Consider the following 21,653-nt stretch of genomic DNA (forward strand, 5'->3'; position numbering starts at 1 on the left):
GGGCGGGTCTATCTCACGAAGCGTAAGCTGTCATAGGCTGACGCTATTTCCGTACGTTACACACTAGCAGAAACAGACAGCAGCCTGTCACGTTCCGTCCACACACACAAAAAAACCTTTTCGGAAATAAAGTTTTAGTTTTTTTACATATTGTACACGTTTCTTCAAAGTATAAGGTAAGTTTAATCACTTACTTCCTCGCGCAGTGACAAAATGTTTCCCAAATAAGCTATGTTCTCATAATGAGATACTGTTGTGCCAAACAGAACTTCAAACTTGACTAACGGTAAGTCAGTTGTGGTTATTTAATGTCATGTGTTACACCGAATTTACCAGTGAGGAATACCTATTTAAATTAAGTGTCATGGTTTATGCTATAACGCTGTTATTAATGAAAATATAGAAGAAACCCTTTAAAGAGTTACATTTCTGGACGGATGTTGGTTAACGGAAGCTAGCGAGGTTTGGGGGTTCATGGAAGATTTCGGCTGTGGGATATTTATAGACTGATGCTGGATGAAGAGTGATAGCTGTGGGGAAAACGAAACCTATGGACTTCTCATGCCCTCAGTAACGTTGAGTCAGAATACCAAATAAAGGTTTGATGTACCAATAACCTTCAATTTTCTTTGGAAATTTGTCAAAGCCACATCTTTCTTTTTTTCTGGGTGAAACTTATTGGCAGAGGTTGGAGGAAGTACACTCGAGTAAAATTACTGCATTTAAAATTTGCAAAAGTATTGCTGCCACCAAGATCTTGTTGCCTTCCTCATCCAAGGAAATATATGGAGAGGTGTCAGAGTGTGTGTCTGTGGGGTGGCTGCCCATGGAAGGGCACCCCGAGCAGTTCGGTGCCTTGCTCAAAAGCACATTGGCATTGCCTAGGAGGTGAACTGGCTAATCGACCACCATACTTTGGTCCATATGGGGACATGAACCAGTAACTTTCCGGTTCCCAACCTACTGAGCTACTGCCACCCTTTGTCACTTAAATATTATTTATGACTTATTATTATAAATACTTACCAATTAATCCTTGCATTGAGGTTTTTGTCTTGCTGCTAGCCTTGCCGTTACACATGATTCCCATTGATAAATGAAATAATAGCGTGTTCTTAAACTTTATTTTGTCAATATTTGTGTGTATATACTGTGTGTGTATATATATGATTTTTCAATTCCTTTTCCTGAGATAATAAAGTCCATGTTTTTGTTTAATCCGAATCCAATTGAAATCCAATTTGGACATTTACTGTACTCAAGCAGTAGTATACTTTATGGTAAACAAAAATGTTATAGTGATTTGAAGACAGTATCAGCAGTATTAACGGCAAAATAGAATACAGAATATTTCTTTGACTTTAGTTTTAGTAGTAAACCTTGAGACTTTTAAACATCAACATGTCATTTATTAATATGTATTCGTGCCAAAATGACATAAAAATCTTTTTTGTATTCGATTTTGCCGGAAAGCTCTTCCAGCGCTCTTGCGTGAATATTAGGCGTCGGTTCTAGAGGAGGCGGTAGGGTCATGGTGGCAGTGTGCAAGCTCTAACCTGTTACCATGGGAACCGAAATAAAAACTGCTCATGCCACGTAGGCAGTGTGCAGGAGCCTGTAGGCTCTAGTTTTTTGCATGCAAAAAACCTAAAAGACGGAGCTCTGAATCCTCATGCAGCTGCTCTTGGTCACCAGACGATGGCGCAGTGGTGCCAGCTCCAGATGCTGGAGAGCAAGTACCTGGAGCAGGTGGACCAGCTGTACGACGACTCGTTCCCCATGGACATCCGCCAGTACCTGAGCAAGTGGATCGAGAGCATCGACTGGTAAGAAGGCACACACTGAGTGACAGGCAGCACTAGAAAAATTATTAAGATCCTTTACTTTAGTAAAAGTACTAATACCACATGTAAAAATCGCTCTGTTACAAGTAAAAGTGCTGCATTGAAAACTGTAAGTAAAAGTGGTCAAGATATCTTTTTGAAGTAGTAGTCCTGTGTTTCTGTGCCTCCTCAGGGACACGGTGGCGATTCAGGACTCTCTTGCCACCATTCGCTTCCACGACCTCCTGGCTCAGCTGGACGACCAACACAGCCGCTTCGCCCTGGACAACAACTTCCTGCTGCAGCACAACATCCGCAAGATCAAGAGGAACCTGCAGGCAAGGGCGTAACTTCGGGTCCAACTATCTAGGGAGGGCATTGAAAAAAGCAACAAAAAAAAACCTTAAAAAAGCAACAAAAAAACTCAAAGAAATTGTCCAAAAAAAGGCGACCAAAACTCAGAAGAATCAACAAAAACTTCCACAAAAACAACTCCAGATAGGCGCCAAAGACAAAATAAATTGTCCAAAAAAACTGAAAAAGCAACAGAAATGTCGCAAATTGTTTTAAGGCGACAAAAACTCGGAGGGATTTGTCCTCCGTGTGTGCTTCGTATACATTTATGCATCACATACAGGAAATAACAGTTGGTTTAATCTATCTAATCTCGTGTTGTTCAACTTTAATTCAATTTTTCTTTAGTATCAATTCATAACAAGAGTTATCTCAAGACACTATACAGATAGACCACTTTACAGTGAGTTATTGATTGTTATTGCTTATTTTCAAAAATCCTTCAGCCCTATAGTCCTGATTGGAACATTCTTGTCAAAACCATACAGCTTTAAGAATAATGGATTTGTCCGTGTCCACAGGATCGCTTCCAGGAAGATCCAGTCCACATGGCCATGATCATCTCCAGGAACCTGAAGGAGGAGCAGAAGATCCTGGAAGGCGCAAAGAGCACCGAGGTAAACCCTCCTTCTACAGAACTCTGTGTTCTTAAGCCCAGTTTAGACCAAAGATTTGCGGGGGAAAGTTGCAATGGAAAATGTTTATTGAGGTAATAAATGAAGTGAAAAATGGGTCACTTTCTCATAGACTTCTACAGAAACAGATCCTCCTTTTGCAACCGCACATGTCTGCCCCTGTTGGAATTCAGATAGAATGCAGGTTTAAGGAGTCCCCCTGCAGGAATTCAGACAGAATGCAGGTTGATGGAGTCTCCACCTGCAGGAATTCCGACAGAATGCAGGTTTATGGAGTCTCAACCTGCAGAAATTCAGACAGAATGCAGGTAGAAGTATTCTCCACCTGCAGGAATTCAGACAGCATGCAGGTTTAAGGAGTCTCAACCTGCTGGAATTTAGACAGAATGCAGGTTGAAGGAGTCTCCCCCTGCAGGAATTCAGACAGAATGCAGGTTGAAGGAGTCTCCCCCTGCAGGAATTCAGACAGAATGCAGGTTTAAGGCACTTCCGCATTTGCAGCACTTACCGAATCGTCTGGCATCTGGCTTTAAAACGTATCATGTAAACCGCTTTGCGCTGGCGGTTCTGTTGATTTCTAATGGGGAGGGCAGTGCCGTCCAATGTTCTGTGCCAAGCAACGCTTTGCTACGCGCCCTACCCTTCAAAATGATGTCCCCAAAGGAAAACTTCAACATCCGTTTTATCTAAAAACATAAATTTCTTTATCTGTTTATTTCACTTCAATTGTATTGCTCCAAATATCGGAGTGGACTGAAAAACCAATGTCTTTTAATATTCTAGTAGCAAAAAATTCTCATAATAACTCATATATTAAAAGATCAATACTTGGCGCCCGTGTATTGATATAGTATTGCCACGTAAAATTTCGCGATACTACACAGTATTAACTTTTTCTCCCACCCCTACTAATATAGTGATATAGCCCAAAGATCTATTTTGGGATTCAGTCATCACATTGGTCATTTATTTGAGAAAGCATTAATAAATATTTTCATATTAGACTGAAAGAGACAACTATATTGTGAATCATAATTGTGTTTGAGATGATTAATTATATAGAAAAAATTTGAAGTTTTACAGCTAGCTGTAGCAAGCATATCCACAAATGTTATCCACATTCATATTTACAGTAGACACAACCAGTGATATCCAGCTCCAATAAATGCCTAAAAGTTGTAAGTTAGACTGGAAATACAAAGAGTCGTCTCATCGCATTGGTTAAAACTGGCAGGTTTCAGAAACTTTGGTCTGAACTGGGCTTCATTTTATAATATTGAGTGAAATAATCAAAGCCACTCTTACATTTTCACACAAAATGTGATATCCCTCCACGGACAAGAATGCAATGCAACGCATATATAATAATAAATAAATGATAGAACAGTGTCTTCAGGGAAATTTTTCGAACTATGAAAAATCAACACAACCACCTCTTTTTTTGCAGCAGGAGGGTGAGGGGACGGTGTCGGCCATGGTGGTGGAGAAACAGAAGCTGGACAACAAAGTGAAGGAAATGAAAGACAGAGTCCAGGTGAAACAACATGGAATAATAAATGATGCAACATGAAGTGTAAAGACTAAATGAGGAATTTTTTCATGTGTTAACAGGGTAACTAGTTTTTTTTTTTTTCTACCTGGACCCTAGTCCAGTATAAGGCGGGACAGCGGGTAAACAAGCTGCAAGGTGACATTAACGGGCAGTTGCGCACCTTCGATTTCCGTCCACTAACAGGCTCCGATTGTTTTTCTGCCAAAATTATGGAAAGGATTCCTACAGAGAAAGACCTTTTGTTAAAGAATTATATTCTTTTTATTTAACATGAACCTAAGTCCCTAAATTGCTCTCGCCAAGCCAACCAGACTCCATGTAAATAAACAGAAGTTGTAGCGTAGAATACACTTTAAACTAAATTAAACTATCAAACACCATTTTTTAAGTGGAGGCTGGTTTGAAAATAGGATTTTACTCTTTAACAAAAAGGTCCATCTCTGTATGGATCCTTTCTTTAATGTCAGACACTTAGAATAATAATCTGGGCATTTTAGCGGCAAAAAACACTTTTAGTGGATAGAAATTGACATTTGACATATGTAATTACTTTGCCGGTTACTGGACCAATTTCAAAGATTGTTGTTCATATCAGTCAGTTAGGGCGCTTTCATACCTGCCTCATTTAGTTTGGTTGAATCGAACTAGAGTTCGTTTGCCCCGCAGGTGCGGTTCTTTTGGGCAGGTGAGAACGCGGCAATCGGACTCTGGCGCGCACCAAATGTGGACCAAACAAGCGTCCCGAGACCTGCTTTAAGAGGTGGTCTCGGTACGCTTTCATGATTCGTACTCGAACCACACCAGCTATACAAACGGAACCGGGCACAAATCGCTTCAAATTTACGCCCTTAGACACCAAAGGATGGGAAAATCCATTGGTATCTAACTTAACGCCCTTAGACACTATTGGATGGGAAAACAGGGTCCAGGTTATCAACCGCTAAAATTTCAAATCTTTTTCTTCTTCTTTAGGTGGCAGATCAAAACATTAAGAAGCTAGAAGATCTGCAGGACGAGTATGACTTTAAAATCAACACACTGAAGAACAGAGGTGAGAACGATCTCATTATCGTCAAGAAGTCACAATTTGGGGGGAAATCATGTCAAGTGTGTACATGGGGAAGCACTATTCATTCGAATGATTCTGTGTTTGTTTTAGTTTGTGCAGCCAAACTCTGATTTTATCCCTGATTGTGTAGAGAACGAAATGAACAGCATGACGCCAAAGGAGCTGGAGAAAGAGAAGATGACGGTTGGGAGGATGTGCTTCGAACTGAAAGCCAAACGACAGGTGAGCAGACAGAGAAGTGTCGAGCCCTGGACATGGAATCCAGGACGTTGTAAAGACGCCTGGAAAAAAACATGGTAAAAGGAGAAAAAAATCAAAATGAGATTGAGCTTTGCAGATGTTTTGTGTCCATATTGAATGCAGAGGTGGAAATTGCGGGGTGGGGTTGGGACTGTCGGGCAGGTCAGGACTTCTACCCCATCTGAGGGTTATAGGCAGATGAAATGGGCTCCGCCATTCCAAATGAGTAAAGAAATGTGTCCATATTATTTTGTGTCTGGTGCTTCCACCCGCATAGAAACGTGGGAAAAAAACCTTCCATGCTGTTTTAAGTGAGATATGGTTTCTGGATGTGCTCGGTCTGCAGTCTCCGGGTGAGCTGTTCAAAATCTGCACGGCTTTCTACCTCACTAGAGACGAGGTGGCCAACCGTAGCATGCTGGCACTAGCATGCTAGCTCGTTCTCACAAAACACTGCTACAATAGCCACTAGTTGACCATAATCTCCAAAAGAACTTTATGTCCCTGTTCTGCAGGTATTCCACACAAAGTTGCAAAGCTAATCCCGCCTTGTATTGACCAAAGTTGGAGAAACAGTAGCTATGTTATGTGATCTTACCTAGGAACTGCGCATGTGCAGCTCCCAACAAAGATAGTACAGAAGTGAGACGTCTCAATCTGTAGTAATAACAGAGACCTTAACACACAGGTTGAAAACAGGATCGGCAGCAATGTGCAGTGCAACAAAAATATGGTGTTTTTTGAAAATGAAACCATGTACACTTATTCTGCTACAACCTTAAAATACAATTATGAACCTGAAAATGAGCATAATATGGGTGCTTTAAAAAATAAAAAATGCCATAATTGTTGCCAAAATTGACAAAACTTTGAAGATGGTGTCAAAAATGTCAGAAAAAAGTGACAAAACCTTGAAAAATGGCCTTGAAAATGGTGACCCTAACTGTCGAAAATAAAAAAATAAAAAATGTTTCTACCCAAAATGTTTTCTCTCCCGTTTCTCAGGACGTGGTGACCCAGCTGGCCGACCTCCTGAACGTCACTCAGGCTTTACTGTCAGACCTGATCTCTGAAGAACTGCCGGAGTGGAAGCAGCGGCAGCAGATCGCCTGCATCGGAGGCCCGCCCAACGCCTGCGTGGACCAGCTGCAGAACTGGTGAGACTTCCTGTGGTCCAACAACCTCAAGTGTTTTAAAGAGCCCCTATTGGTCTTCTTTTCAGCACCATAAAGGTCTCATTCCCTCATCCTTCTCACATTCTCACCCTTTTTCTTCTTCCTTCCTTGTCGTCCTCCTGCAGGTTCACGGCCGTGGCAGAGAGTCTCCAGCAGGTCCGCCAGCACCTGAAGAAGCTGCAGGAGTTAGAGCAGAAGTTCACCTACGACAACGACCCCATCACGCAGAAAAAAGCTTACCTGGAGGCCCGAGCCCTGGAACTCCTCAAGAACCTCCTCTCTAAGTGAGAACCCTAATTAGACGCTTACCCCCAACCCCCCTTTACTCTTGATTGGTAATAGAGACAGAGCGCATCAGACTTGGAAAGCCACACCCACCGGACTAGAAAATTGCGTCAAGTCTGCTAGCAAACAGCAGAAAAATGCCTAAACCAAGCTGTGTGGCAATATTCCCTACCAACACTGTAAAGAACCCGTAACTTAAAGGTCTAAGGTGTAGGATTCCTCCCGTCTGACGTTGAGATCGTATATCGCCATCAACTCTCTTGCACCATGCAGTTCAAAGTACGTATCATAGCTACGGTAGCCTTCACGCTTCAAAAAGCCAGTCTTTTCTCCTTTCATTATCCCTTTTCTGGCCAAAGAAGACAACTCCTGTTCCTGAAATTTAGATTTGTTTTTTTAACACGTGTGGTCCCCTATGTTTCCTTCTTCAAACCTGCCGGGGCCGGGAAGCGACGATACCCATTAGCAACGTTAGCAGCACCTTTGAGTTTATCATGTGACCGCAAAAAAGCGGAGCAGTACGCCCTGTATGTCACCTTACCAGGCCAACGTATTTCAAGGTTGGGGCATGAATATGGAGCGTTGACCCAAGTTCATGCGAATGCAAATGTAAAATTTCAAGCCAATAGGAATAGTCAACCGTCCAATAGATGAAGAAAAACTGAGCATCTACGAAGAAAAAAGTGGATACAGATGTGAGGAATCAGCAGGAAGAATGGGGAGACTCTAAGCTAACGTTATGTCTGCTGTTTGGAGCAAGCATTAAGTTTCCAACCCAAATATCCAAAAAAAACGTTTTAGGCTACTACGTGTCACGTAATGTCGGACAAACCGTTAGCTTTGTGTCTCACCATTCTATCTGCTGGTTCCTCACGCCTGTGACCACGGGTTGGCGGCTTTTAAAGAAAGTTCTTTCACCACACAGCAGCTTTAAGACATTTTTCCTGTGTGTTAGCAGACAGAATAGACAAGCAGGAAACCTTCACCAATACATGTCAATGGAGAGCGGGTGGGGGCGGGACTTAAATGTGCTTTGTCTATCTATAAGGAATTATGTCTCATATCTCATTTTACTGTGTGTGTGTGTGTGTGTGTGTGTGTGTGTGTGTGTGTGTGTGTGTGTGTGTGTGTGTGTGTGTGTGTGTGTGTGTGTGTGTGTGTGTAGCTCCCTGGTTGTAGAGAGGCAGCCCTGCATGCCCACCCACCCACAGAGACCCCTGGTGCTGAAAACAGGCGTCCAGTTCACAGTCAAACTCCGGTAAGAAACAGGAAAAAGAAAAAAAAACTTCTTATTTGACTGCTGACTATAATTTGGTCATATTATTAATTATCAGCGGTGGAAGAAGTATTCAGATCCTTTACTAAGTAAAATTACTTATACAACTCTCTAAAAATACTCTGTTACAAGTAAAAGTCCTGCATTGAAAATGTTGAAGTAGCATCAGATAAAGTAATAAAAGTACAAGTACTCGATGCCGATCTCTCGTCCCATTGTAGACAGTCTAGAGGATCCAACCAGTCTAATCATCTCAGCTGGACTTGTTGCTAGGTTACTTTATAATAAACCATCAGATTTTATAACCTATATATGTTTTGTGTGCAGAAATCTTAAGGTTTTTGAAAAGACCACTGCTAAAAAAAATATATACTTCTTCCAATCTTGTGTGTCTGTTGCCTTGATTTTATTGTGCAAATAAATGAATGAATTTGTTTTCTTCCTCTTCCTCCCTCCCTCCTCCTCTCCATCTACAACCAGCGTCCTGTTTCAGTTGAACGTCTCGCTTTCGTTTCAGGTTCCTGGTGAAGCTGCAGGAGTTTAACTACGAGCTCAAAGTCAAGGCCGTGTTTGATAAGTAAGCTGCGTTCAAAGACTTCATGTAACCTGCTGAAAGCTGAGTCAAACAATTTTTTAACAAATCTTCATCTGTCCCGCAGAGATGTGACGGACAAGAAAGGGTACGTCTCAAAACCATTTGACACACATTTCAGAGCATTTTTTATGTTGTAATACAACCAAAAACATCTAATGTTTATTAATAAAGGTGACCTATTATAGTTTTATGTATTTTTGGTCATATCTATAATGTTACAATGTCGGATTTTCAAACGTATTTCGGAGAAATCTTCAACTGGTTTTCTTATCTCTGTGACACGGAGCTGGCCTTCTATGATTGGTCAGCTGCTCCAGACAGACTACTGCAGTGTGTTTTTAGGGCTAACGTTACTGCAGGGTTTACATTGTTGCAAGAAGCTACATGCTAACAGCAGAAAAAGCTCTACTATTGGCTTTCAGTGTTGTTCATTTTTCCCGATTTTGTTGTGTAGTGTACGGTTTGTAAGCCTTAATCTGCAATTTGTGACAACAGACAGAAAGTGCTGCTTTATTCCATTAAATTCATTTAACATTTTTTTTTTTTTAAATGTTTCAAAATTAAATCTTTTTATTTAAAATTGCGTTTTTAAATTTTTTTAAATTTATTTTTAAATGTATTTATAGTAGGGAGAAACCTGGGACAGACCCAGGCACTTAGCAGGCGGTGTCTGACGGGGCCGGTTGGGGGTGCAATGAACAGTGTCAATTATAGTATATAATATAGTAGTATTATAGTATATAATCAAGATAATGGAACTATGACTAGAAATAGTAGTTGTTGTAGTTCATGGCATAGCAGGGCACTGCAGGGCGTAGCAGGGCATCGCAGGACGTAACAGGGCGTAGTTAAAACCAACTGAACTACAATATCCGCATGCTAACGCCAGAAAAGCTGCACTATTGGCTGAAATGCTGTTAATTTCACAATACTACTTGTCTTGTATTTGGTTTAAAGGCCTTTGGTGTTTTTTCACGGCAAAAAGTCCTGGTATTTTCTCCCAGGAGATTCCAGGAGAATCGCGGTGATGAGGGATTATTGACCAATCAGAGCAGACTTTTTTGTTATTGTTGGGAGCAGGGCTTAAAGAGACAGGCGCTCCAACAGGGCGTCTCAGACAGGTGGATGCAGGTGCTTTTGAACATTACAGCATGTTAGGATATTCTAGTAGAATCACAAAATACAAGTATTAATCTGCAAACAGTATGTAGTATAATAGGTCACCTTTAAGTAAAGAGAAGTTTGAAAACTCTTGATTGTTCCTAAGTAAATGACTTCTTCATATTGTGCCTGTTGTCAGATTTCGGAAGTTTAATATTTTGGGAACAAACACCAAAGTCATGAACATGGAGGAGTCGAACGGCAGCCTGGCAGCAGAGTTCAGACATTTGGTGAGACTTACATGTTTTTTTGGTGGTTTGCTCCTCAATCAAACGAGGAAGTCAATTGTAAATGGACTGTATTTATATAGCGCTTTTTCGAGTCTCAATGACTAATCAAGTGCTTTTACAGTGGCTTACATAAGTTTACACACACATACTAAAATTGATTAAAAAGAGGAATAAAAAAAATCTTTTGGAAAATGCCTTAATTAAAAAGAATTAGGAAAATCTAACCTTTTAAGAAAACCAGTTTTAGGGACTGGCATGGGATACTTTCTATAAGATCAACTCTCAATGCAAATCAAACCAGCTATTAAGCTAACTGATTTAACACCATGCCAATCTTTAGGGTTAGGGGGGTGAAGGGTATGTGATGATGTGTGTGTGTGTGTGTGTGTGTGTGTGTGTGTGTGTGTGAAGGGGGGGGCTATTTTAATTCCAAACGCCAAGGGACCTTAATCAGGATGCATGGTATTCTGATCCATGAAATAACCGGCCTTTAAAAATAAAAAATGTGCCTCTGTGGGAATTTAACATACGGGGGTGTATACTTATGCCCCCTGTATTTTAACATAGGGGGGTGTAAATGTATGCCCCCTGTATTTAAACATAGGGGGGTGTATACTTATGCCCTCTGTATTTTAAGGAAGAACAGTTTTTTATTTACAATACATTATTCATTCACAAAGAAAATTTGTGTCCTTAAAAGGTTGGAATTTCCTAAATATTTTAATTAAGGCATCAAGATCAATTTCCAAAAGATGTTTTTTATTACTCTTTTTAATCAACTTCATCATGGGTATGTAAACTTATGCAAGCCACTGTACATAGTACCGGAACCATTCATACCTGCATGACTGGGGATCGAACCGCCAACCTTCCAATTGACAGGCGACCGTGTTTTATTTTATTTTTTTCCAGCTGGTTGAAATCATTTCACGGTAGGATTAGTATCCCGCTCTAAAAATTAAAAACGGGAAACACAGATTTTTTTTGTTTGTATTAAAGCGGAAATTTTGATAAAGAGTACAGTTGTACAGGCGGGTTGAACCTTAAAAATCCAAACCGCACACCACAACGACTGTTTTCCCTAACTTGTTCTTGTTCTTCACGCAGCAACTGAAAGAGCAGAAGGTTGCCGGCAACCGAACAAACGAGGTAAGAGCCTTAGTGACCCTGCTGGCATTGTTCTAGTTTGCATTTGAAAATAGAAACTTGACTGGATAAGGGGGGTGCAGTTAAATTATTGCAAACATGTTTACCGAGCAAACAGCTTCAACCCTCATGTTGTTCTTGGGTTAGATTAGACCCGTTTTCAGTTAATTGTTTTTTTTTTGTCACAAAAAAATTGGCCCGTTAAAATAAGCGTTACATTATAAATATCAAAAAACGTAGGAAAAAAACACCAAAAACATTTTAAAAAAGCACCCACACATGACAGAAATGACAGAAAAGCGATAATAATGTTAAAAAAAGTACAATATTTCTCTCTGAGGTGTAGCGGAGTAGAAGTAGAAAGCGGCATTAAAAGAAAAGACTCAAAGTACAAGTACCTTAACATTTGTACAGTATTGGAGTAAATGTACTTAGTCAAGTGTACTTAGTTACTGATTGTAACATATGGGATGTGCTGGAATATTCATTATATTTTGGCTACTTCAGCGTGGAGGTTTTGTGAAGTTTTCTGTGTGTGTGTGTGTGTGTGTGTGTGTGTGTGTGTGTGTGTGTGTGTGTGTGTGTGTGTGTGTGTGTGTGTGTGTGTGTGTGTGTGTGTGTGTGTGTGTGTGTGTGTGTGTGTGTGTGTGTGTGCGTGCGTGTCTGGGTTCAGGGTCCTCTGATCGTCACAGAAGAGCTTCACTCGCTGAGCTTCGAGTCTGAGCTGCTGCTCAACCAGTCTGGACTCACTATCAAACTGGAGGTGAGAGACCAATATCAAGACTTTGATATCAATATCAATTTTTCCAATAATCCGTTTATACCACAGATGGGGTCTACATCATTTGCGTTTCAAGCGTAGAACACCCAGAAAATCAATATTATGTAGTAACAATATAAATAAACGTCAGATTGACTAAATGACATGTGATATGCATTGTTTTTTAAACAATTAGATTTTTACGAATCTCTCATACTCTATTCAGGATGTGTCTGAAACTCTATACTGAAGAGCTATTTAGTGGCAAAAACAGTATGTGAGAATTTTTTTGCGCTGTGGGAAATCATTGCAAACTATTTCTGGTGAAACATTACAGTGTGCAAATACTGTACACTCGTCCGGCATAGATATCCCACAATGCAGTGTGGTAGTAACAACAACATTCGAAACGGGCGGCAACCAAGGCAGCTGTGTCACGTCAAAGACCCTTTAATTTACATTTCCCTATTTAAAAATGTGTGATTTTGGCTGCGACTGTTGGTCTAATTGCGTACATTTTGATTTATCAGTATCTGAAACCTAAGCTTAGACGGGCCGGTTCAGACCACTGCAACCTTTCCCTGCAACGTTTTAAACCGGTTTTGTCTCGTCACGAAGCTTTGGTCTGAAGTGGGCTTTAAAGAAGGAAAAGAAAATCGCAAAAGGTGTCGTGAAAGAATCAAATGGACAAACGCATATTGTCCCATCCTTGATATCAACGCTGGATTTATTCGTGAGTGTGCTTTTGACTATTTCCTGTTGTTGTTGTTGTTGTTGTTGTTGTTGTTGTAGGCCATTTCTCTGCCTGTTGTGGTCATCTCTAACGTCTGTCAGCTGCCCAGTGGCTGGGCCTCCATCCTCTGGTACAACATGCTGAACACCGAGCCCAAGGTGAGCCCATACACACACATAGTGCGTCCCACTATCTTTGTGGAGACCCTATCTATTGACATAGCACCTTACCCTAATCTTAACCAGCACAATTAAATACCTAACCTTACCCTCACCCTAAGAGTAACCTATTTCTAACCCTAATCCTAAAACCAAGTCTTAACCCTTAAAGGGGTCTAGCATTTTGGCCCCACAAAGCTTTCGGGACCCGGGACAAGTATACGGTATTCCCGGTTTTTGGACCCCACAAATGTAGTTAAATGAGAAGAGCCGCAGCCTCACACATACACACATACTCTCACAAATTAGGTAAGATTTGGTTAAGGTATATTAGGCGCTAAAAGCATGCACACAGACTTTTATGCGCATTGTTCATTGCAACATTCTTTGAAACACCATAGGGCGTACAAACAAAATAATCTGTGAATAAGCAAGTAGTAGGAGAGAAGAAGAGTTAAGGAAAGAGTTAAAGTTAAGGAAAGCAGGCTGCCTGGCAACAGAAGAAAAAAACAAAACAAAAAAAACTTTTATTTTTTTACATTCCACATCTTTCAATCTTTCTGCACATGAAGGATCATGCAGGCCATTTTGGACCCACCGTGGCAACCATGAACCTAGATTCAATTTCCTCTTCTCCTTTCCCTTGCCTTTTCTCTCCCTTCATCCTCAGAATCTGAAGTTCTTCCTCACCCCTCCGGCGGCCAAGTGGTCCCAGCTGTCCGAGGTCCTCAGCTGGCAGTTCTCCTCCGTCACCAAGCGAGGCCTGAGCCAGGAGCAGCTCAACATGCTGGCTGACAAGCTGCTCGGTAGGAACCGGCTCTTAAAGACAAACACCCCGGGATACCTTATTTTATTTTTTTTTACACAGTTCCTTAGACTTCAATGGAGGCTTTCAAGTGTAAGGCTTCATTTACATCGCTACGATTTGGTCTAAAAACGAACATCTTTGGCTACGTTTCCCCCTCTCATTCTTGATGCTCTGGTGTTTCCCCCTCTCATTCTTGATGCTCTGGTGTTTCCCCCTCTCATTCCCCCTGCTCTGGTGTTTCCCCCTCTCATTCCTCCTGCCCTGGCGTTTCCGAGCCCCTAAAACGGCGACATTTGAAAACACTTCTGACCCGTTTTGTTTATGAATTTGCGGTGTTGTGTTTCCGTCTCAACGGCCACAAACGGAGACCTTTGGCAACAGCAACACTGTCGCCAACGTTTCTTGCGCCAGATTTGGGTCTTATAGGTCACTACGTCTCGTTCTCTGAGACTAAGCTACTGACGTCACCATGGCAACTGGCGGAGTGTTGGTATAAACGGAGATTAGTTATTCTACTGGAGCTGAAAACACTTGTGTGCACGGCGATCACTTTTGGCTCAACACTCCAAAACCAAACCGCAGCGATGTAAATGTAGCCCAAATGTAAAGCCTCAATGTTTCTCTGCAGGAGCCAAAGCCCAGAGGAACCCAGAGGGACAAATCCCCTGGGTCAAGTTCTGCAAGGTAAGCCAAGTCCGTCTTTTATTGTGGCCAGCCTAAGGCACACCTGTGGAATAATCATGCTGTCTAATCAGCATCAGCCGCACCTGTGAGGTGGATGAATTATTTCGGCAAAGGAAAAGAGCTCACTAGCACAGATTTGTGACCAATATTTAAAAGAGAAAAAGGCCTTTTGCGTACATCTTGTACATCTTGCGTACATTTTGCGGAAAAAGTCTTAAATCTAAAAAAATGAGAATAAAAACAAAAGTGCTGCATTTCAAATTTTGTTCAGTATATGTGTAAAACAGTCATCACTGCTTCTGTACTGTACTGTTTTTTTTTTCCAACTGCATCTCCTGCCGCCCCTTGTAATTTTTGTTGCTATGAACCCAAAGTCATCTGAAGTGGCTAGTAACTTGTTGAGACATAATCTCCATTTGTTTAAATTTTTCTGTACTTTTCTGTATTCTGTATACGTGCCAACAACTATCAAATGCACAGCTTTAGCTCTAATAATCGCTTTAAAATTAACATTTACCATCGACAGGCATATGCCTTAGGACCTTAGCTAATGTTAGCAATCAATTGCGGTTAAACAAAGCATTTACGTCAAAGTATTGCGATTAGACAGTTACAAGTATTAATTATCACATTTTCTTTTGTCCAGCAGCAGAGTGCCAACGAGAAGGCCTTTCCCTTCTGGTTGTGGATCGAAGGAATCCTAGACCTGATTAAAAGGCACCTGCTCTCCCTCTGGAACGACGGGTGAGTGCTGTTGGTATTTCAGACTAAATGTATGTAATTTCCTGTATATTGTATGTATGTATGTATGTATATTGTATCCTAGTATTTCATTTCTTATATTCCCTTTGTTAATTCTTGTTGTGAAAAGAATATACACTACCGGTCAAAAGTTTGGGGTCACTCACAAATTTCCATTGGACTCCATTATAGACAGAATCCCAGCTGAGATCAGTTACCTTGTTTTTTTTAACCAGGGCAGCAGTTTCCAGATTATATTATGTGCTTACATAATTGCAAAAGGGTTATTTAATGTTTTCTTAGTTAGTTTTTTAAAATAATATCAGATTAGTAAACAAAATGTGCCTTTGGAACATTGGATGAATGGTTGCTGATAATGGGAAATGTAGATATTGCATTAAAGATCAGCCACCTACCCAGATCAGCTGGTATCCTGCCACAGGATGCGTGTCTTTTCGCCAATGTCCGTTTCCTTTCGCTTTCTTTGTGTTGGAATTTTAAACTCTGTTTGATTTATGACGACTGCTCCTCAGATCTCTGCAGGGTAAATCCAGACCGCTAGCTAGACTACCTAGTTTTCTCTCGCACGACTACACACAAACTGTGATTGGTTTAAAGAAATGCCAATCAACCAGAGAGCGAGACTAGGGATCATGTAAATGATGATCTCCCGCTGACCGCGGGAGTTCCGTTTTCTAAGGGTTTTTAATTCCAGCGATTTTTGGTCTGTCTGCAGCTGCATCCTGGGCTTCATCAGTAAGGAGAGGGAGAAGGCCCTGCTGAGCGATAAATGTCCCGGGACCTTCCTGCTCCGGTTCAGCGAGAGCAGCAGGGAGGGAGCCATCACCTTCACCTGGATCGAACACGACGTCCACGGTGAGCAAAAGCAGTCTCCTGTACCCAAATCCAGATCTCTGCAGGGTAGATCCAGACAGCGAGCTGGACTATCTGCTGAATCTGAGTTTTTTTGTTACAAGACCAAAACAACTTGAACGTACACATGTCTCACCAAAACAAGTCCCTTCCTGAGGCTATTTTGCAAATACCCAGTCATTGTGTCCAGCAATTAGTCCCGCCCAAGACAATTGTAATTGGTTATTTCTTACTTTTTTGACGTCTTTTCAAAAAATGTTCACTTGATTTGACATTTATTTTGACATTTGTTCACATTTTTGTCTCTCGTTTTTTACACGCCCCCCTATGATTTTGTCACTTTTTCATCGTTTGTCGACTTTTTCTGAGTTTTCAAATTTTTACAGTTTTTTTTTACATTTGTCATTTGAAAAGTTTTCAAATTTTTACAGTTTTTTTTTACATTTGTCTCTTTATTTGACATTTGTTCACATTTAAGTCACCTTTATTGACATTTCTCTCGTTTTTTACACTTTTTTCCCCCCAATGTTTTTGTCTTTTTTTTTTCTTTTTCTGCGCTTTTTTACACTTTCCTGGGTTTTTCCCAACATTTTTAAAACTTTGTTTTTAATATTTGTCTATTTTTTGACTTTTTTCTTACTTTTTTGACATGTTTTCACATTTATGTCACTTTATTTGACATTTCTCTCTTTTTTTACACTTTTTAAAGTTCTTTTACTAAATGTTTTTTCTGCAAATGCTAAAAAATTTACAAAATAATTCAAAAAGTAGTACACTGATTATTGATTTAACTTGTAATGAGCGTTGTAGGGAACCATCCACGTTACCTTTTTGGAAAATTAGTTTAAAAGAAACCAAAATTTCTGATATAGAAACCTTCAAATTTGACCTGAAGACACCGGGAGGGTTAAAAGAAATGCCAATAACAAAGAGCACGTGTTCTCCCACCCCAGAATGTTGTGTGACGAGCCAGACCTTCCTTCGCAGCGCTGTGGAGGATGGTCCGGCTTCTGGTTATGCAAGACATGGTGCATGTTAACAGGTGTGAACTCTCTCAATGAACGCAGACAAGCCGCTTTTCCACTCCGTGGAGCCGTACACAAAGAAGGAACTGTCCGCCGTCTCCCTGCCCGACATCATCCGCACCTATAAGGTGATGGCCGCCGAGAACATCCCCGAGAACCCGCTCCGCTTCCTCTACCCTAATATCCCCAAAGACAAGGCCTTCGGGAAGTACTACCCCAAACCCTCAGAGAGTAAGTCACCTCACTGAGTAACTCCCAATACTCAAGTACTGGACTGTATATTATTCTCTTGTCACTTCACTAAATGCATTCAACACCTGATATTACCAGTTGAGTTAAATACAATTATACCACTGTCTGGGAATATCTCAATTCTGATTGGCTGCAGGGTGTCCATGAAAAAGTGTAATAGGACACCTACTAAATGCTGTTTACCGTAGTGTTAATTTTGTCACCTATTTTCAATATAGTCTTGTGCCAAATGTCCTTGTTAGTTTTAGTCATATTACCTCATTCACATAGGTTTTTTTTGTTAGTCTAGTTTTAGTCATAAGAGAACTCGGGTATCTTAGTCAAGTTGTAGTCAAAACATTTTAGTCTTTTTTTTAAATAAATTATTTCTGATATTCAAATAGTGTTTCACACATCTCAATTATTGTTTAAATGTCATCATTACCTGAAAAAAAATACACTTTTTGAAGGATTTTTGTTGAAAACGTGTCTGGTTTTATATCGAGATCATGGTATAAGCGGGTTAATGCCCGACGAGGTGTTCATTGTCCGACGGCTACATTACACCAGTAAACAACATTTGCTTTTAATACTAAACTTCATCAAATATTTTAACGTTTGAAATCTGTGTGTAACTGACTTCCAGCTGCGGAGCCCATGGACGTGGAGAACGGTCCAGAGAAGACCGGCTACATGAAGACGGAGCTCATATCTGTCTCAGAAGTGTGAGTATCACCACTTCTTATAATTGATGTGATATATATTTTATAAGTAAGTCAGTGAAATGTATTTATATAGTGCTTTTTACAGATAGAAAATCCCAAAGTGCTTTAAATAAAACATTCAATAGTATCCATATTAATTTATTTTAATTTTTTGGGTCGTGTGTGTATGTGGGTCCTGTTTTGAATGAGGACTGGCAATGTCCTGGGGGGTCAGGTGTAGGGGGATGGGGGTGGGAGAGGGAAGTATTGAGGGAAGCATAGTGTGTAAAAATAGAGATGAAACTGATTTTGTGATTTAAAAAATCAAAATTTGCCTTTTTTTTATGTACTTCATGGTACCTAATCATGATGACGCACAGAAATTAATAAAAAAGAGAAAAAAAAAAGAAATAGACCACAGAGACAGGGCAGAGCGTCCCAGAGTCTCAGGGGCTCATTTCTCAAAAGAACGGTCCCCACAGGTCCTAAGTCGGGGACAAGGAACAGCCACGAGCTTGGACGTATTGGACCTTAGGGGACGTGCTGACAAATGCAGTTGGAGTGTGTTACAGATGTAACGGAGACAGTATCTATGTCCTTCTGTCCAGGCACCCGTCCAGATTGCAGGACAACATGATGCCGATGTCTCCCGACGACTACAAGGTTCTGGCCCAGTACGTCAGTCCCAGAGACATCGACGCTGTGGTGAGTGCTGCTTCGTTAACACTTTGCTGACTTAATGTAGGATCTTATCTTGATTTACACACGCCACATATAAAATATTTTTTGAAAATATTGCATGATATAATATGAACAATGTATGAAAGAAATGTTTTTTTGTTTTTTTTATGGATTTCTTAAGTCATAGCAGTAGTAAGTAGACGTTGTTGGCGTATTTTTTGAGGATTTTTTTGGTCCTTTTCACGCCATTTTGACGCCTTTTCCAATGGTGATTCAATTATATTTGTTGCTTTTTTTACGCTTTTGGCCCTTTTCCAAACAATTATGGCGCCTTTTTTGCCGCTTTTTCTTCTCACAATGTTTTTTTTCGGACTTTTTTGTTGCTTTTTCTCCAATGTTTGTGACGCTTTTTTTCACATGACACAAACCGACTGAGACCAGAGCTGCTGCTAATGTGCTGCTTTCACTGTAATCCACTTTACATGTAAGATGGGGTAATGTCTGTCTGTCCTGCTGTACGTCTCGCTGTAAGTCTTTGCCTTCTTTCTCTGCTTTCAGACCAACAATCTGATTTCGGGATTTGGACAGTTTGACGTTCAGGTAGATGCAGCTTTAATCTGTTGCTCTACACCTACAGGGCAACTTCTGTATTTTTCAACCGTGACCCTTTTTCCCCCATGCATTTGTCTTTGTGACTAATCTGAGCAACAATCTTTAAAACTGCTGTAGTATGTTGCGAGAACGCCGTAACAGGCAGCCGCGACTTGGGCTGCAATTCAATTAAATTTTATTTATAGTATCAATTCATAACAAGAGTTACCTCAAGACACTTTACAGATAGAGTAGGTCTAGAACACACTTTAGAATTTACAAGGACCCAACAGTTCTAGTAGTTCCCTCCAGAGCAAGCAACAGTGCGACAGTGGCGAGGAAAAACTCCCCTTAGGGAAGAAACCTGGGACAGACCCAGGCTCTTGGTAGGCGGGGTCTGACGACCGGTTGGGGTTACAATGAAGAGTAGCAATAACAATCCCAAAAAGATTGTTGGTCCAACCAGTCACTTAGACACAAAAACTGAAAATGAACCGCTGTGACGTTTGAAGAAAGCTCGGATTTTGTGGTTCCGGTTACGGCGTTCTTGCACCACACCGAAATTTAAAGGTTTTTGTTCCCACTAGACACAAACGCATGGATGAATCTGGTCCAGGTTGAGAAAAAGAATATGGAAACAACCCTTTATTACTCTTGAAAGCCATTGCCGACAGTACTTAGCTTGCTTCGCTTTCAGTCATACTCCTCCTCAATAAAAAAGGAGACATTTATTGCACAAATCAAATAAGCTGTTCTTCTCCTCTTTTTCTCCCTAGATGAGTGCAGAGTTCCCGGACCAAAACTGAAGGCTTTCTTCACTTTATAGTGTACTTTCTGCCTTCTTTCATGCTCTTTAGTGATGATGGAAAGTCCTTGACACTGTCAGATTATGGGATCAGGATGGAGGTCAGTGAAGTAACCAGTCCCCTAGAGACTAAAGCCCACCTGTTTGACAGTATATTACTGAGGATAAACATTCTTAGATCTTGAACTTGCCTATTTTGACAGTTTTCATCATCATCAAAGTAATCCAGTAAATCACTGTTAATGCTAAAATTGCCCCTCCTTTTAGACATAATCCGTGTACGTTAGGGGTGGGAAAAATAACCGATTCTTAAATGCATCGCGATTCTCTCTAGAACGATTCGATGCCCGATTCTTATAAGTTAATAATCAATTTTGCTTTTAAAAACAAAAAAAACGGTTGATTTTTATTTAGAAGTTTCTGTCTCAAATCAGAGAACAGGGACTGAAAGAAGACGGAAAATGGACAACAACTTAGAGAATAGGCTCAAAATTGGCCAAAGAATTAGATTTTGTATATATACACATGACCTAATGAGACAATAATTAGGCAAATCACCTGTTGTATGATTTTATTGTGAAGCGCTTTTTGATTTTTCTCTGTGAAAAATCAAAAAGAATCTTGCTCTCCAAATAAACTTTACTTACTTCTAAGAAGCCAATTCATGACATGACTCAGCCTCTGACACGGCAGATCACTGGGAGAGAAGGTGACTCGCCATGTTTAAGGCTGACGCGTGGGATGACTACACAATAAAAGCCTCAGTAGGCAAAACGTTTCATTTACAACGTGTGTGTGTGACAAATACTGTATATGTCAAAATCTCACCTTTGTGTAGCTGCTTTGTCTAGGAACTGATTAGCAAACTGAGTAGCATACTCCGATTTATCTGTATATTTTTTTTAAATCACACGTGGAAATGTACATAAAGAAATTGTTGCACCGAGATGCGTGGATACTCGGTTTTAGAATCGTTGGCCTCTGAAATTGAGATTGGCACCCCAGTGTACATATCGATTCCTCTTATTCTTCTTTAAATGTGAACTTTCGAGCAGCCATAACTGTAAAACAGTGGAATTAAAGAATGATTCTGCATGCGAATATAATTTCGGGGCAAAAACTGTGAGCTAAAAGCATAATTTTACAGCAATGTGAATTCTGAACATATTCTATTACACAAAATTTACGTAAAGGAGGTTTCCTCTGGCTTTTTATTTTAAGAAACTATCTGTTGCTTTGGTTTTAATGAGAATTGGAATCTAAACCCATAGGATGAAGTAGCACTTGTGCATTTTTGTGTACTTCAGAGCTTTAACCC

The 21,653-nt window shown here is 40.5% G+C and overlaps 1 protein-coding gene and 2 long non-coding RNA genes across 10 annotated transcripts; 2 read left to right on the forward strand and 1 right to left on the reverse strand.

The window, feature by feature from the left end:
* The first annotated feature begins 47 nt into the window (after window positions 1-47).
* Window positions 48-20,616, forward strand: stat1a (signal transducer and activator of transcription 1a). Of its 8 annotated transcripts, XR_004655590.1 has the most exons (26): window positions 48-176; window positions 1,696-1,826; window positions 2,017-2,161; window positions 2,699-2,794; window positions 4,260-4,346; window positions 5,337-5,415; window positions 5,564-5,655; window positions 6,679-6,830; window positions 6,974-7,132; window positions 8,299-8,391; window positions 8,927-8,986; window positions 9,069-9,089; window positions 10,305-10,395; window positions 11,503-11,544; window positions 12,215-12,304; window positions 13,094-13,192; window positions 13,863-13,998; window positions 14,629-14,684; window positions 15,331-15,428; window positions 16,162-16,301; window positions 17,366-17,554; window positions 18,201-18,279; window positions 18,867-18,963; window positions 19,498-19,539; window positions 20,307-20,469; window positions 20,502-20,616. XR_004655590.1 is itself a non-coding variant. In XM_034864841.1 (25 exons), the coding sequence occupies exons 2-25, from the start codon at window positions 1,699-1,701 to the stop codon at window positions 20,334-20,336; spliced, it is 2,301 nt and encodes a 766-aa protein (XP_034720732.1). In that variant the 5' UTR covers window positions 48-176; window positions 1,696-1,698; the 3' UTR covers window positions 20,337-20,613. The 8 variants fall into 8 exon arrangements, 6 of the variants coding, with proteins under 6 accessions (XP_034720732.1, XP_034720734.1, XP_034720735.1 ...); XR_004655591.1 differs by lacking the exon at window positions 19,498-19,539; XM_034864841.1 differs by having other exon boundaries at window positions 20,307-20,613.
* Window positions 2,964-3,232, forward strand: LOC117939571. Its single transcript, XR_004655621.1, has 2 exons — window positions 2,964-2,996; window positions 3,163-3,232. It is a non-coding gene; the product is annotated as an uncharacterized LOC117939571 (long non-coding RNA).
* On the reverse strand, window positions 5,916-14,471 carry LOC117939565. The gene is made up of 3 exons (XR_004655615.1): window positions 14,460-14,471; window positions 6,126-6,129; window positions 5,916-6,050 (listed from the first exon to the last, which is right to left on the reverse strand). It is a non-coding gene; the product is annotated as an uncharacterized LOC117939565 (long non-coding RNA).
* Window positions 20,617-21,653: the final 1,037 nt, after the last annotated feature.

The sequence above is a fragment of the Etheostoma cragini genome, chromosome 24 (genome assembly GCF_013103735.1).
Source record: "Etheostoma cragini isolate CJK2018 chromosome 24, CSU_Ecrag_1.0, whole genome shotgun sequence".
Lineage (NCBI taxonomy): Eukaryota > Metazoa > Chordata > Actinopteri > Perciformes > Percidae > Etheostoma > Etheostoma cragini.